Source organism: Nyctereutes procyonoides, unplaced genomic scaffold (genome assembly GCF_905146905.1).
Source record: "Nyctereutes procyonoides isolate TBG_1078 unplaced genomic scaffold, NYPRO_anot_genome, whole genome shotgun sequence".
Taxonomy (NCBI): Eukaryota; Metazoa; Chordata; class Mammalia; order Carnivora; family Canidae; genus Nyctereutes; species Nyctereutes procyonoides.
In genome coordinates, this window is record NW_026575031.1 from 6,968,570 (window position 1) to 6,982,249 (window position 13,680).

Genomic DNA, 13,680 nt, shown 5'->3' on the forward strand with positions numbered 1-13,680 from the left:
AGGCTCCCTGCATGAAGCCTGCTTCTCCCTCTGCCTCTGTCTCTGCCTCTTTCTCTCTGTGTTTCTCATGAATGAATAAATAAAAGCTAAAAAAAAAAAAAAACTTTTCCCCAGATTTTACCATGTGCTTTTTTTATATTATCTTTTCTAGAGATTCTAATACCCTGTGTTGAAAATCACTTATCTGATGTCTGTCTCTCTAAGTAAAAAAGATAGTCCCTCCATGTGCTCACTGAAATATTTCAGCTAAACTTTATGGGGTTTTTATTTCAGGATGAATTTACAGGAATTGAGCCCTTGAGTGAGGATGCTATTATCACAGGTTTCAGGAATGTAACTATATGTCCTAACCCAGAAGACACCTGTGACTTCGCTAGAGCAGCTCGTTTTGTATCCACTCCTTTTCATGAGATAATGTCCTTGAAGGATCTCCCTTCTGATCCTGAGATACTGCTGCAGGAGGAGGATCTAGATGTGAAGATCTCTGAGGACCAGCAGACTGCTTATGGCACCATCTACAATCCAGCTCTCAGCATCAAGAAACTCAGGTGATTGACTGTAGGTTGCATAAACCAGACTGAGTGATCTCGTATTCTGTGCGTGCTTGTCAGTTAGAGTCATCATTTATCAAGCTCTCACTAACTGCCAAATACTGTGTTAAGTGCTTTACATGACAGTAGGACTTCCCCTGATAAAGTGGTGGTGGGCTTTGGTAATTGATTTGAATATGAGGGTTAGAATAAGTAAATTTTGATGGTTCTGAGACTGAAAGCCCCAGGAGGATTCTGATGTCTTTGAGAAAACTTGGCAAAGTATACCTACCTAATGGAGAGACAGGAAGCATTTTGTTTTTCCTTTAATATTAAGTTCTAAATAATGAGAGAATAGCTTGACACTGACTTTAGATAGGCAACTGGAAATGTACTTTTTAAAAAGTATCTTTTAGGGGCACCTGGGTGGTTCAGTTGGTTAAGCGTCGGACTCTTTTTTTTTTTTTTTAAGCTTCGGACTCTTGATTGCGGCTCAGGTCATGATCTCAGGGTTGTGAGATTAAGCCCTGTGTTGGGCTCTGTGCTTAGTGTAGAGTCTACCTGAGATTCTCTCTCTCCCTCTGCCCCTCTCCCTGTTCTTGCTGTCTCTCTCTCTCTCTCTCTCTCTCTCTCTCTCAAATAAATAAATTAAATAAGTAAGTAAGTAAATAAATAATTTTTTTTAAAAGTATCTTTTAATGGAGAGGTGGAAATGAATATAGAATGGTATGAAGGGGGATGCCTGGGTGGCTCAGTGGTTGAGCGTCTGCCTTTGGCTCAGGTTGTGATCCTAGTCTGGGGATCAAGTCCCATATTGGGCTCCCCACAGGGAGCCTGCTTCTCCCTCTGCCTGTGTCTCTGCGTCTCTCTGTGTGTCTCTCATGAATTTAAAAAAAGAAAAGAAAAAAAATGGTATGGAGGAATGGCATAGAGAGTCAAAGACTAAGCCTTATGATCTATCTATCTATATTTATTTATTTAAGACTTATTTATTCATGAGAGACACAGGCAGAGGGAGAAGCAGACTCCCTGCAGGGAGCCCAGTGTGGAACTTGATCCCAAGACCCCGGGATCATGACCTGAGCCAAAGGCAGATGCTTAACCACTGAGCTACCCAGGTGCCCTGATCTATCTATATTTAAAAGTTAGCTAATTTAAACAATTTTGGTTTTAGTAATATTCTTTAATTTGCCAATTTGTGCTTTTAAAACTACATTTTCAAATTGTTGTCCAACAAACTTTCTATCACATTTGCTAGCATGTATTCACCTTGAGTGATTTGGATTTCCCTTTTTTTTTTTTGAAAAAAATTTGTTTTTATTTTATTCATCCATTTGACAGAGCAAGAGAGCACAAGCAGGGGGAGCGGCAGGGAGCGGGAGAAGCAGACTCCCCGCTGGGCAGGGAGCCTGATGCAGGGTTTGGTCCCTGAACCCCAGGATCATGACCTGAGCAGAAGGCAGATGCTTAACCAACTGAGCCATCCAGGCGTCCCAACCTTTTCTTAATAAAAAAAAGTCTATAGAAGAGAAACAAGTATCTTAGTGTTTCTCAATAGTTTAGAATAGACGTAGATTAGGCATTTGCTAAGATTAGATAAATAAAGCATAATTTAGAAAATCTAATGCTGAGCATTGCTTATCAACCAGGGTAGATAAAGTCATCTAAATTCTGATTATGAATCTGTATTTCAGGAAAATAATGGACTTTGAAAATTAGATTAATGAATATTAAATAAAATAACAAAGGTAAGATCATATCTATTCTCCCTATGAGGACTGACTCATTTGTGGTTCTTTCAGCCCAATTATTGAAGACAGCCGTGAAGCCACACACTCCTCAGGGTTCTCTGGGTCTTCTGCCTCAGTTACAAGTTCCTCCTCCATCAAATGTCTTCAAATTCCTGAAAAACTGGAGCTTACTAATGAAACTTCAGGTAACTTCCTGCATACCACTTGTAAGCAAACCTCTGCCATGTCTAGTGAACACTTACTTATCTCAGCAAACTGAGCTATATGTTTTTCTCTGTAGAAAAGTTGCCATAAATTGTGAAATTTCTAGAATGAATCAGTATTAAGCGAACACATAAAGACCTGAGTTAGATGAGTGGTGTTAGGTTAGCTCTGTTGATTGTGCAAATACTGTGTTTTTTCCTCTCCTTTTTATAACACCCATATTAGGGTTTGTGGGTAATGGGTTTTGTTTTTCAACCTTTTCCCCCCCCAGCAGACAACCCTACTCAGTCACCTTGGTGTCCACAGTATCGCAGACAACTACTAAACTCTCTCTTGGAGCTGAGGGCCTCTGCAGAGTTTTTTATAGAAGATAAACCAATGCCTAATTTGGAAATAGAAAAGGAAATTGAATTGAGTAAGTATCAATTGAACACACGGTGTTTTTTTATAGGACAGTATACAAGTTAAGTAATTATTTGCACTTGAGCTTAATTCTTGAGCACAGTAAATATTTTTAGATTATAAGAAACAGCATTATAGGGTCACCTGGCTGGCTCAGTCAGTAGAGCATGTGACTCTTGATTTCAGGGTTGTAAGTTTGAGCCGCACATTAGGAGTAGAGTTTACTTAATTAAAACAAAAAACAGTGCTCGCTTCGGCAGCACATATACTAAAACAAAAAACAAACTCAGTATAAAAAAAGGAAGAAAGAAACAGCGTTATAAAAAAAAAAAGAAACAGCATTATAGAGATTGACACAGTAAGTTCATGTCCCAGTAACAATATGGATTCTGTCTTCCCCTCTTTAACTTTTAACAAATGATTTTGAAAAGTATTGTAACTGGCTGCTGATTGGCAAACATAAAGTACTATTAGCCCTTAAACCAGGAAGTAAAAGCTAAGGAGCTATACATACTCAGTGATTTTTATTTTATTTATTTATTTTTATTTATTTATTTTTTCATACTCAGTGATTTTTAAATGGAATCAAACCTTCTTAACAGGTAATGAAGATTATTGCATTAAACAATACCTAATATGTGAAGATTACAAGTTATTCTGGGTGACACCAAGAAACTCTGCAGAGTTAACCATAATAAAGGTGGGACTGATTCTTTGTCATTTCAATTACCTTGTAAAAAAAATAATGTGGGTTGAAGCCATAACCGTGACCCGTGGTACTGCCAAATCCTATGAATAGTCCATAAATTTCCTGATGGAAAAGTCGGTAAGACATCAAAAAATCACTCAGCATATGTGCCAGGATCAGATATAAAAAATGAGAGGCAATTGTGTAAATCTCCTCTTTCTTCCAAACTAAATATTCTATCCATTCTGTCTTTTTTGAGGAAATATCCTGAAATTTTCTGGCTTACTCCAATCTGGACAAATTATATTCTGGGCTTGACATTGACACACACACACAGTATGACTTTGACATTAACATTCACCGTTATCCTAGAGAATCACATTACCTCTTTTTTATATTGGATGCCCTGTAATATTGGCTCCCATTTTTATTTCTTTTTCTTTCTTTTTTTCATTAAGATTTTATTTATTTATTCATAAGAGACAGAGAGAGAGGCAGAGACACAGGCAGAGGGAGAAGCAGGCTCCATGCCGGAAGCCCGACGTGGGACTCGATCCCAGGATCATGCCCTGGGCTGAAAGTGGCACTAAACAGCTGAGCCACCCGGGCTGCCCCATTTTTATTTCTTTTTTGGTTTAAGCCTCCTGAGAAAGCATGCATGGAACATAAATTTGAAAACTTTCATGTCAAAAAAAAAAAAAAGAAATAAAAAAAAAAAGAAAACTTTCATGTCAGAAAATTTTTTATCCCTCATCTTTACTTGATTGGTAGTTTGGCTGGATATTAGAATTCTAGATTCAGGGATTCCTGGGTGGCGCAGCGGTTTAGCGCCTGCCTTTGGCCCAGGGCGCGATCCTGGAGACCCGGGATCGAATCCCACGTCGGGCTCCCGGTGCATGGAGCCTGCTTCTCCCTCTGCCTGTGTCTCTGCCTCTCTCTCTCTCTGTGACTATCATAAATAAAAAAAAAAAAAAAAAAAAAAAAGAATTCTAGATTCAAAACTTTTCTTCCTTAGAATTTTTTTTTTTAAAGATTTTATTTATTTATTCACAAGAGACACACAGAGAGAGGCAGAGACACAGGCAGAGGGAGAATCAGGCTCCATGCAGGGAGCCCAACGTGGGACTCGATCCCTGGTCTCCAGGATCACGCCCTGGGGCGGGGGGGGCTGCCCTCTTCCTTAAAATTTTAAAGATCATCTTTATTATCTTTTAGCTTGTGGCCTTGCTTTTTAAAGTCTTTAGCCATTTTTTGTGTGAGACTATTTTCTCTCTCCCTGAATCCTTGTAGGATCTTCTGTTTGTCCTCAGTATTCTGAAATTCTACAAGGACATGTTTTGGTAAATATCTCTTATTGCTTATCTATGTTAGACACTGGATGACCATTTCAATGTGGAAACCTCTTCAGTTTTGAGAAATTCAAAGAATAAATTAGATCTTTTCAGTCTTCTCTGTTCTCTCATTCTAGAATTCCTTTTATTGGGTTAGGGGGTTTCTTAGAGATCCTTTAAAAAAATCTTATCTTTTTTTTTTCCTTTTCTGTCCCTTTGTCTTTTTGTTTTACTTTTTGGAATGTTTTGTTGACTTTATTTTCAGACTTTTTATTGGATTTTAATTTCTTTTGTCATGCATTTGATTTGCCCGAGCTCTTTTTTATTCTCAGAATTTTCTTTTTTTTTTTTTTAAGATTTTATTTATTTATTCATGAGAGACACACACAGCGAGAGAAAGACAGGCAGAGACACAAGGCAGAGGGAGAAGCAGGCTCCATGCAGGGAGCCTGACGTGGGACTCTATCCTGGGTCTCCAGGATCACGCCCTGGGCCGAAGGCGGTGCTAAACCGCTGAGCCATCTGGGCTGCCCTCAGAATTTTCTTCTTTATGACATTCTGCTCTTCATTTCAAAGATGAAATGTTCTTTATTTCTCTGAGTATATTTATGATGTTTTAAATATTTTTCTCCTTGCATATCTGTTTCCTTTTGTCTGTTTTGAACTGTTTTCTTCAAGTCTTTGACACTCTATTCACATTTAAGTGTGGGACTCTGAAAGCTAATTGAAAGCTCTGTGTATATAGGACCTTGACAGCTGTTGGGCCTCACTGTAAGATCTTGCTTGGCCATTCAATAAAATGCTTCAATCCTTGAGGTCTTTTTCTTGACCTAATCAGATCCTTCAGAGAAAACTTCTAATATCCTGCCTGGAGCTTGTAATCCTGGCTACTACCTTCTGAAAGCTGAATGGGAAAATTAGTCTGGAGAGTGTATGGGCTGACAGGTACATCTTAGCATTTAATTCCCCCTGTCCTCTTAACAGTGTCTAGTGACCTCTAGCCCAGAGCTCTCCTGTGTTATGCTCTCTAGGGGTAAACTTTTGGTCTTCTAGAATGCAGGAGAGGCAGTTATTAGGCTGGGCTTTAGGAGTAGCAGGGGAATGTGTGTTTAACTTCCTCATTAATAGAGTTCAACCACACCTGTGTTCACTCCATCTCTACCCTTACTTCTCTAGGTATTTGGTGCCATCAGTTTTATACTGTGGGGAGATGATCCTGTAGCATAAATTTGGTTGCTCTCAGCTTTTTCCACTGCTAGAATCAGCTTTCCTCGAGTCTAAGTGGATTGTTAACTCTTACTGTCCTCTTTTCAGCTTCTGGAATTTGTTGCTGCTGTGTTTTTTATTAGAGAATTATGACTTTTAAAACATTCCTTTACTATTATTTCTGTTGGGGTATCACAAAGGCTAGAGGGAATGTTTTTAATCTACCAACCATAACCAGAGATTCTAATAGCTCTTATTTTTAAAAATTTCTTTCAGGTATCATCTGAACCTGTCCCATGGGACTTTTATATCAACTTCAAGTTAAAGGAACGTTTAAAGGAGGAATATGATCATTTGTGCAGCTGTTACCAATACCAAGATGGTTGTATTGTTTGGCACCAATATATAAACTGCTTCACGCTTCAGGTTTGAATAATATGAAGGCATATCATTTAAAGTCCTTAAGTAGAGATTTGTGCTCCATTTAGCAAAGGAAGTTAGTGCAAAATTCCTGTTAATCTTCTAGAAATAGACCAATTAAATTATAAACTAAAAGCATTGATCATTTTCCTTTCCCAAGTTGTTTTGATCAAAAACTTTTAACTTATTATGTCAATTGTCTTTATCTTTTTTTTTAAAGATTTATTTATTTACATAATCTCTACACATGATATGGGGCTCAAACTCATGACCCTGAGACCAAGAGTCACACACTCTACTGACTGAGCCAGCTGGGCACCCCTATTATGTCAATTTCAAACATAGACCAAAACCAGAATTATCCAATGACCTGCTCATTTAACTATGATCATTATCAGCTCATGGCCACTCTTATTTTAAATTCCTGGTGTGATAATTCCAATATTCTTTCTATGTTTGGTTTTGATACTTGCTCTATGTCTTCCAAATTATGTTTTTTGCCTTTTAGTGGGTCATATAATTTTTCTTTACTTTTTTTTTTTTTTTTTAAGATTTGTCTATTTCAGAGAGAGCACACCAAGGAGAGGGAGGAGCAGAGGGGGAGGAAGTAGAACAGACTCCATGCTGAGCAGAGTTCAACTCAGGGCTTGATCCTAAGACCCTGAGATCATGACCCCAGCCAAAGCCAAGAGTTGGTCGCTCAACTGACTGAGCTACCCAGGAACCCCTGGAATGTTCTTAAGAAAGTTTTGTTGAGGGAGGTGGGTGGGGGGATGGGGTAACTGGGTGACAGGCACTAAAGAGGGCACTTAATGAGATGAGTGCTAGGTGTTACACTATATATTGGCAAATTGAATTTAAATATTTTTTTTTAGAAAAGGTTTGTTGCATATTTTGATGGTAATATAAAATCTCTAAAATGGTTGGAATGAGGGTATTTTGAAACTGCCATTTATAGAGCACCTATTATGGGCCTAGCTAATCCTTGAAGTTCTTCATCCATTATTTCATTAAATCCTTATAGTCTTATAGGAGAGCAGTGTTGTTAGAAATGGGACCAAGACCCAACCTATGAAAGAGCCCACATCCTGGTAGAGAACAACGAGGAGTACATAGCAGCAGATGGCAAGGTACTGAGTGTAAGTACAGTCACCCCAACTTAAGAAATAGTGAATTTTCTGTCCTTTTGTTTCCAGGATCTTCTTCAACACGGTGAACTTATTACCCATGAAATAATAGTGTTGGTTATTTATAACCTTTTGACAATAGTGGAGAAATTACACAGAGCAGAAATAGTCCATGGTGACTTGAGTCCAAGGAGTCTGATTCTTAGAAACGGGTTGGTCCTTTTCATTCTCTTATAATTCTGTCAACTTTCTCTTAAAATATGAATAGTTTCCATTTCCTTTTGCCTCTTGTTAAATATCATATTGAGGAACACTGTATGTTAAAGTATTTGCTATATAAAAGTCAGTAATCAAGGGGAATAGTTTAAAAGAATTTTTAAAAATACATTGAGGAAATAGAAAAAAAGCTAACCACTCTGAGTATTGTGATGATTCCTGGCAAGAAGAGATATAAAATATGAATATTTGGAGGAATGTGAAGTAGATTGTGTAGTCTTTCTTTGAGTGGGGCTAGCGCAGATTTAGTGAGGTTGCTAGCAATATGGAGGCACTACTCAGTTTAAAAACTGAAGTCAGGCCAAATTGAAGTAATGCTGAGAGAAGTGGCTAAACCAGAGAGCAAATGCACACTATGCCAAGGAAAGTGGCTTAGTGTTCAAATTAAACTCAGTTTAGCTGTCAGATTCAAGGGGTGAACACAGGAGCAGGAAATACATAGTTTTATGATGGCCACAAATGTTATATTTTGTGCTAAGGAAAAATGGGAGCAATTGTAAATTTTAAAGAAAATATATCATTCTGTGCTGTGTGTATGTGATGGGATTAGTCAAAACCTATATTTAAAATCATGGCATCTATCACTGATACTAATCAAGGATTTGAGGGAACTGAGGAAAGAGGAAAACAGAGACAAAAGGAAAACAAAAATAATTCATTCTTTTCTCTCACATAAAGTTATATGTTTGTTTTTTTATTTTTTATTATTTTTTTAATTTTTTAAAAGATTTATGTATTTATTTATTCATGATAGACAGACAGAGAGAGAGAGAGAGAGAGAGAGAGAGGCAGACATAGGCAGAGGGAGAAGCAGGCTTCATGCAGGGAGCCTGACATGGGACTCGATCTTGGGTCTCCCGGATCACGCCCTGGGCTGAAGTCGGCACTAAACTGCTGAGCCACCTGGGCTGTTCTTTGTTTTTTGTTTTTTAATTTAAATTCAGTTAGTTAACATTGTATTATTGATTTCAGAGGTAGAGGTCAGTGATTCACTGATCTTATATAATACCCAGTGCTCATTACATCACCTGCCCTCCATTATATGTCTCTTTGGAGAGTAGCTTTATCATATGGAATTGATAAACCCAAGGAAAATATAATTTTTTTTTTTTAATTTATGATAGTCACACAGAGAGAGAGAGGGAGAGAGAGATAGAGGCAGAGACACAGGCAGAGGGAGAAGCAGGCTCCATGCACCGGGAGCCCAACGTGGGACTCGATCCCGGGTCTCCAGGATCGCGCTCTGGGCCAAAGGCAGGCGCCAAACTACTGCGCCACCCAGGGATCCCGGAAAATATAATTAATAGTGAATTAGTATTACTAGGTTTTCTTTTGTTTGTTTTGGGGAGGTTAGTAAATAACAGTTGGAATTATAACTAAGAGTAAGAGAGAATATGGTGTTAGTTTAATAAAAACAGAATAGTGTACAGTATAAGTGGCAGCTTTCTCAATAATAAGCGTATGTTGGTTTCAGTTAAACTCTGAGAAAGAGGAATCTGAATGACACTTGGAAAGCCTAATCTATAGTAGTGAACAGGAAAGGCTATGACTGTAAAAGCTTAAATTTCTTCCATAATTCTCATCAGTGTGTAAATCATTGCTACTGTATTAATGTGTCTAGGCTTAGACTCTACTTCCAGTACTTATTTTCTATAAAAAATTTAATATGATGAATGTTCTGTGGTGGCTATACATAATGGTTTCGATTGTGTCACTAGACTAATCTCAACATTCCCCACTTAAGTGGACACTGCCACTGCTCTTACAGGTGCATTTTCATAGCTGACCACTGGAGGGAGCTGTTGGCATAGCTAAGACACACCTGCAGTCTTTATTTTGTTGTTTTTTCTTTCTTTCTTTCTTTTTTTTTAAAGAGCGGCTCTGCAGCTTCTTTCATGGCCTATTTTTATTATCCCTTTCTCTTAAACCTGGACTTAGAATCTACGATCTCTATGATTATAATAAGAACGATCAAGCTTTGAAGATAGTGGACTTTTCCTACAGTGTCGACCTTAGGGCGCAGCTAGATGTTTTTATCCTCAGTGGCTTTCGGACTGTACAAATCCTGGAAGGACAAAAGATCCTGGCCAACTGTTCTTCTCCCTACCAGGTAAGTGTAAAACCAGCATGAGCAAATATGGAGAGGGTTTCTTAATCTCTCTCTCATATGGATAAGCCTCGAAAGCTGGTATTTACTGATAATTGTCTCCCCTGGAATAGATGACCTAGTTTTCAAATATCACCAAGTCAAGCAAAATTTTTCTGTCACAACATTGAAGACTATACACATACACGTGCGGACACGTGGCTAACTCAGTAACCTAAGTGTCAGGGCCATTTCTATCACTAATCTGTGTGGTCTTTTATAAGTAATTTTCTGTAATCTTTGCAAAATGAGGATAACAATCTGCTCTGTGTATATCAGACTTGTGAGGATTAAATGAAATAATGTATATAAAAAATATTACAAGTGTAAATTGCTTTATATGGTAGCATTATATACAAAATCCCTTCTGACTCATCTCTGGACATTTGTTATTTGCTGATTGAATATGTAGCATGAACTTGAACTGGCCATGTGGACCATGTAGATCACAGGTAGAGTCCATGTACATTCAGTAGGTCTACAAATTTGAATTTGACAGGTCAGATATTTTTGTTCTTCAGGATAATTTTGTTCACATCTTTAGGTGATGTGAACCTAATCTTTTAGGTTCTTAAGGGTACTTCCGAGAGTTAGTTTTATTGATCACTTCTTTAGGGAGCTTCTCCTTTTACGTTTTTGTTCTTAAGGATACTTCTGAGAGTTAGTTCTATTGATCACTGCTTTAGGGAGCTTCTCCTTTTATGTAAGGGTAGGGAACAGTCTATTAAAATGTATGTTAAAATAAACTTAGATAATCTAATAACTTTCAACTTTCTACATAAATAAATTGCCATGATAGTAACAGAGGTTTATTTTAGCTGATGGTGCTTTTTGTGATTTCAGGTAGATCTGTTTGGTATAGCAGATTTAGCACATTTACTGTTGTTCAAGGAACATCTACAGGTCTTCTGGGATGGGTCCCTCTGGAGACTTAGCCAAAATCTTTCTGAGTAAGTATTGGTGATTCCAGGGTCTTTGCCTGTCCAAATAATTTTCTTTTTCTCTTGAGTGCCCTCTACTTGGGCAGCCTTAGTTTTCTTAGTCCAGATGCCATGATTCCATTGATTTCAATGGTTTTCATCAGAACATCAATGGAGCAGCTAGTGCAGAACAAAGGAATTGCTAATTAAAAATAAGAATTAAACTACTCAGACTCCAGGACAACATTCTGTACCTAGATGTGTCATATTGACTGTAACTATAGTATGGAAGCCTCTCATTCTAGAAGTGTTAATGGGACCATTTGTACAAATAATTTTATAATCAATTGATGATAGTCTTTTTTTTAATATTTTATTTATTTATTCATGAGAGAGAGAGAGGCAGAGACACAGGCAGAGGGAGAAGCAGGCTCCATGCAGGGAGCCTGACATGGGACTCGATCCTGGGACTCTAGGACCATGCCCTGGGCCAAAGGCAGGCGCTAAACCACTGAGCCACCCAGGGATCCCAATTGATAGTAGTCTTATACCTCTTTTTAATAGCTATTGTTATCAAAGTTAATAAGCATCTCTTGAAGAAAATTAAAATTTCAAAATTATATACTAATTTTAGGCTATTTATTTAATGAATGGATAGAACCAAAGCAGAGAACTGAATCTCCTTGGAGAAGTAAATGCTGTCTTAATAAGGCTGCTTGGTCTCAGAACCTTAAAATTCCCTCAAGCCTACTCATAAAACTTATTAAATATCCCATGTGCCACTTTAGCTTATCATAGCTAGAATAAGCTTACCACTCTATCACTTACCAGTATATTCTTTGGCTCGAAGAAAAAAAACCACTGTTGAGAATTTAACACCCTTTCTCTATTCCCCCTACTTCCAACAAATGAATTCTATTTTTTCTTTATTTAATTCAGAGTTTGGCCAGTCTTATTTTTCTCTAAAACATACTTTAAAAATAAGCTTTAGGGACTCCTGGGTGGCTCAGTGGTCAAGCATCTGCCTTCAGCTCAGGTCATGATTCCGGAGTCCCAGGATCAAGTTCCGCATCAGGCTCCCTGCATGGAACCTGCTTCTCCCTCTGCCTGTGTCTCTGCCTCTCTCTCTCTCTGTATCTCTCATGAATAGATAAATAAAATTTTTTAAAAAAATAAAAAATATGCTTGAAATATAATGTAAGACCTATAGGATAAATTCAGGTATCTCCAGGTGGTTATGGTCCTAGGTGGGTCTAACACAAACAGAAACAGGTAAGGTCACTGGGGTTCCTTAACAACCCTGCCTTAAACAATAATAGAAGCTTCTCTGGTTAAAAAAAAATTTTTTTTAAGTTAAACATTGTAGACTTAAGCAGTAGTTACTTCAGTCAAGCTTAGGATCCTTGGAGTATTGTGAAGATGATAAAATTCTGGACAGGAGGAAAATAACTGCACTCTAATGACCTAGACATTAGGAAAGTTAGAGGAGGGGAAGAAAATTCGCTTTTCTTCTTTTTGTAGAGCAGTGCTGCATCTTAGCACACAGCGGAAATTTATAGATTCAGATCAGAGATTGTCTCTTTCCATGCATTGTATTAATGGCTTTTCCCACTCCAGAGGTCTCTCTCTCTCTCTTTTTTTTTTTTTTTTGTTGTTGTTGTTGTTGTTCTACCCTTTGAAAGCACTACTTGAATGAACTTTAACCTTAGAGTTCTAGGTATTACCTTAAATCATTTAGTGCATAAATGTATCTCCAATTTAAATACAGAATTCTTTTTTATGTTTAATTTTGATGGAAATGGTTTTATATATTTTTAGGCTAAAAGATGGTGAATTGTGGAATAAACTCTTTGTGCGGATTCTGAATGCCAGTGATGAGTCCACAGTGTCTGTTCTGAGGGAACTTGGAACAGCAATGAGTGGGGTGTTTGACACCACATTCCAAAATCACCTGAACAAAGCTTTATGGAAGGTAGGGAAGTTAATCAGTCCTGGGGCTTTGCTCTTCCAGCAGGAAGGGCAAACAGATCTCTCACAGATTCCTACCTAAAACTGATGGTTGTATTGTGGAGCACTGGACCTGTGTATGCTATAATTTAATTCAGGACATGTTTAGATACAGTACCAATACATTTCTACTTTTTACTAAAGCAATATTTCTAGGTAACTGGCATTTTCTACATAGCACTGTGTCTTTTCTTGGCCTTATCTAACTAACAAGAACTGTTTTTTTCTCAATGGACTCTATATGAATGGGTACCTTGTTGTCTTTTAATACATTTATCTCCACTTTTTCCTGTACATTTTTCTTTTGTAATTTTTGACATGTACCCTTATGATCATTATGTATTTTTAAGTAATAAAATAGTATTTGTTAAATTTGTGCTTCTAACATCTCATCTACTTTTTGTCAACTAAGATAATAAACGGCCTGATTTCACAGACAGGAGCTGTTTTACCGTGGAATTATATATTTACTAGGCATCGAACTGCCATGATAGAATCATAACAAGTCAAAATAGCCAACCATTCCTCACCTTCCACTTAAGTGGCCTGGATTTAAAGGTAGAAAAAATGATTTTTACAAGGCCAAATTTTCTTAAATTTCAAGTGGCAACATTGTTTTGATTCTATTTTAATGTTTTCATTTTTTTATCCACCAAACCTTTTGGTCTATTT

The 13,680-nt window shown here is 37.5% G+C and overlaps 1 protein-coding gene across 2 annotated transcripts in view; it reads left to right on the plus strand.

The window, feature by feature from the left end:
* Positions 1-13,380, plus strand: part of BUB1B (BUB1 mitotic checkpoint serine/threonine kinase B) — a 48,429-nt gene extending 35,049 nt beyond the window's left edge. The window contains exons 15-23 of one of the 2 annotated variants that reach the window (XM_055316885.1): positions 274-548; positions 2,333-2,466; positions 2,757-2,900; positions 3,490-3,587; positions 6,389-6,538; positions 7,729-7,871; positions 9,874-10,045; positions 10,925-11,031; positions 12,820-13,380. In XM_055316885.1, the coding sequence (XP_055172860.1) occupies positions 274-548; positions 2,333-2,466; positions 2,757-2,900; positions 3,490-3,587; positions 6,389-6,538; positions 7,729-7,871; positions 9,874-10,045; positions 10,925-11,031; positions 12,820-13,051 (1,455 nt within the window). In that variant the 3' untranslated portion in view covers positions 13,052-13,380. The remainder of the gene's footprint in view (positions 1-273; positions 549-2,332; positions 2,467-2,756; positions 2,901-3,489; positions 3,588-6,388; positions 6,539-7,728; positions 7,872-9,873; positions 10,046-10,924; positions 11,032-12,819) is intronic. The other variant, XM_055316886.1, reaches the window with a different exon arrangement.
* The last annotated feature ends 300 nt before the right edge of the window (positions 13,381-13,680 follow it).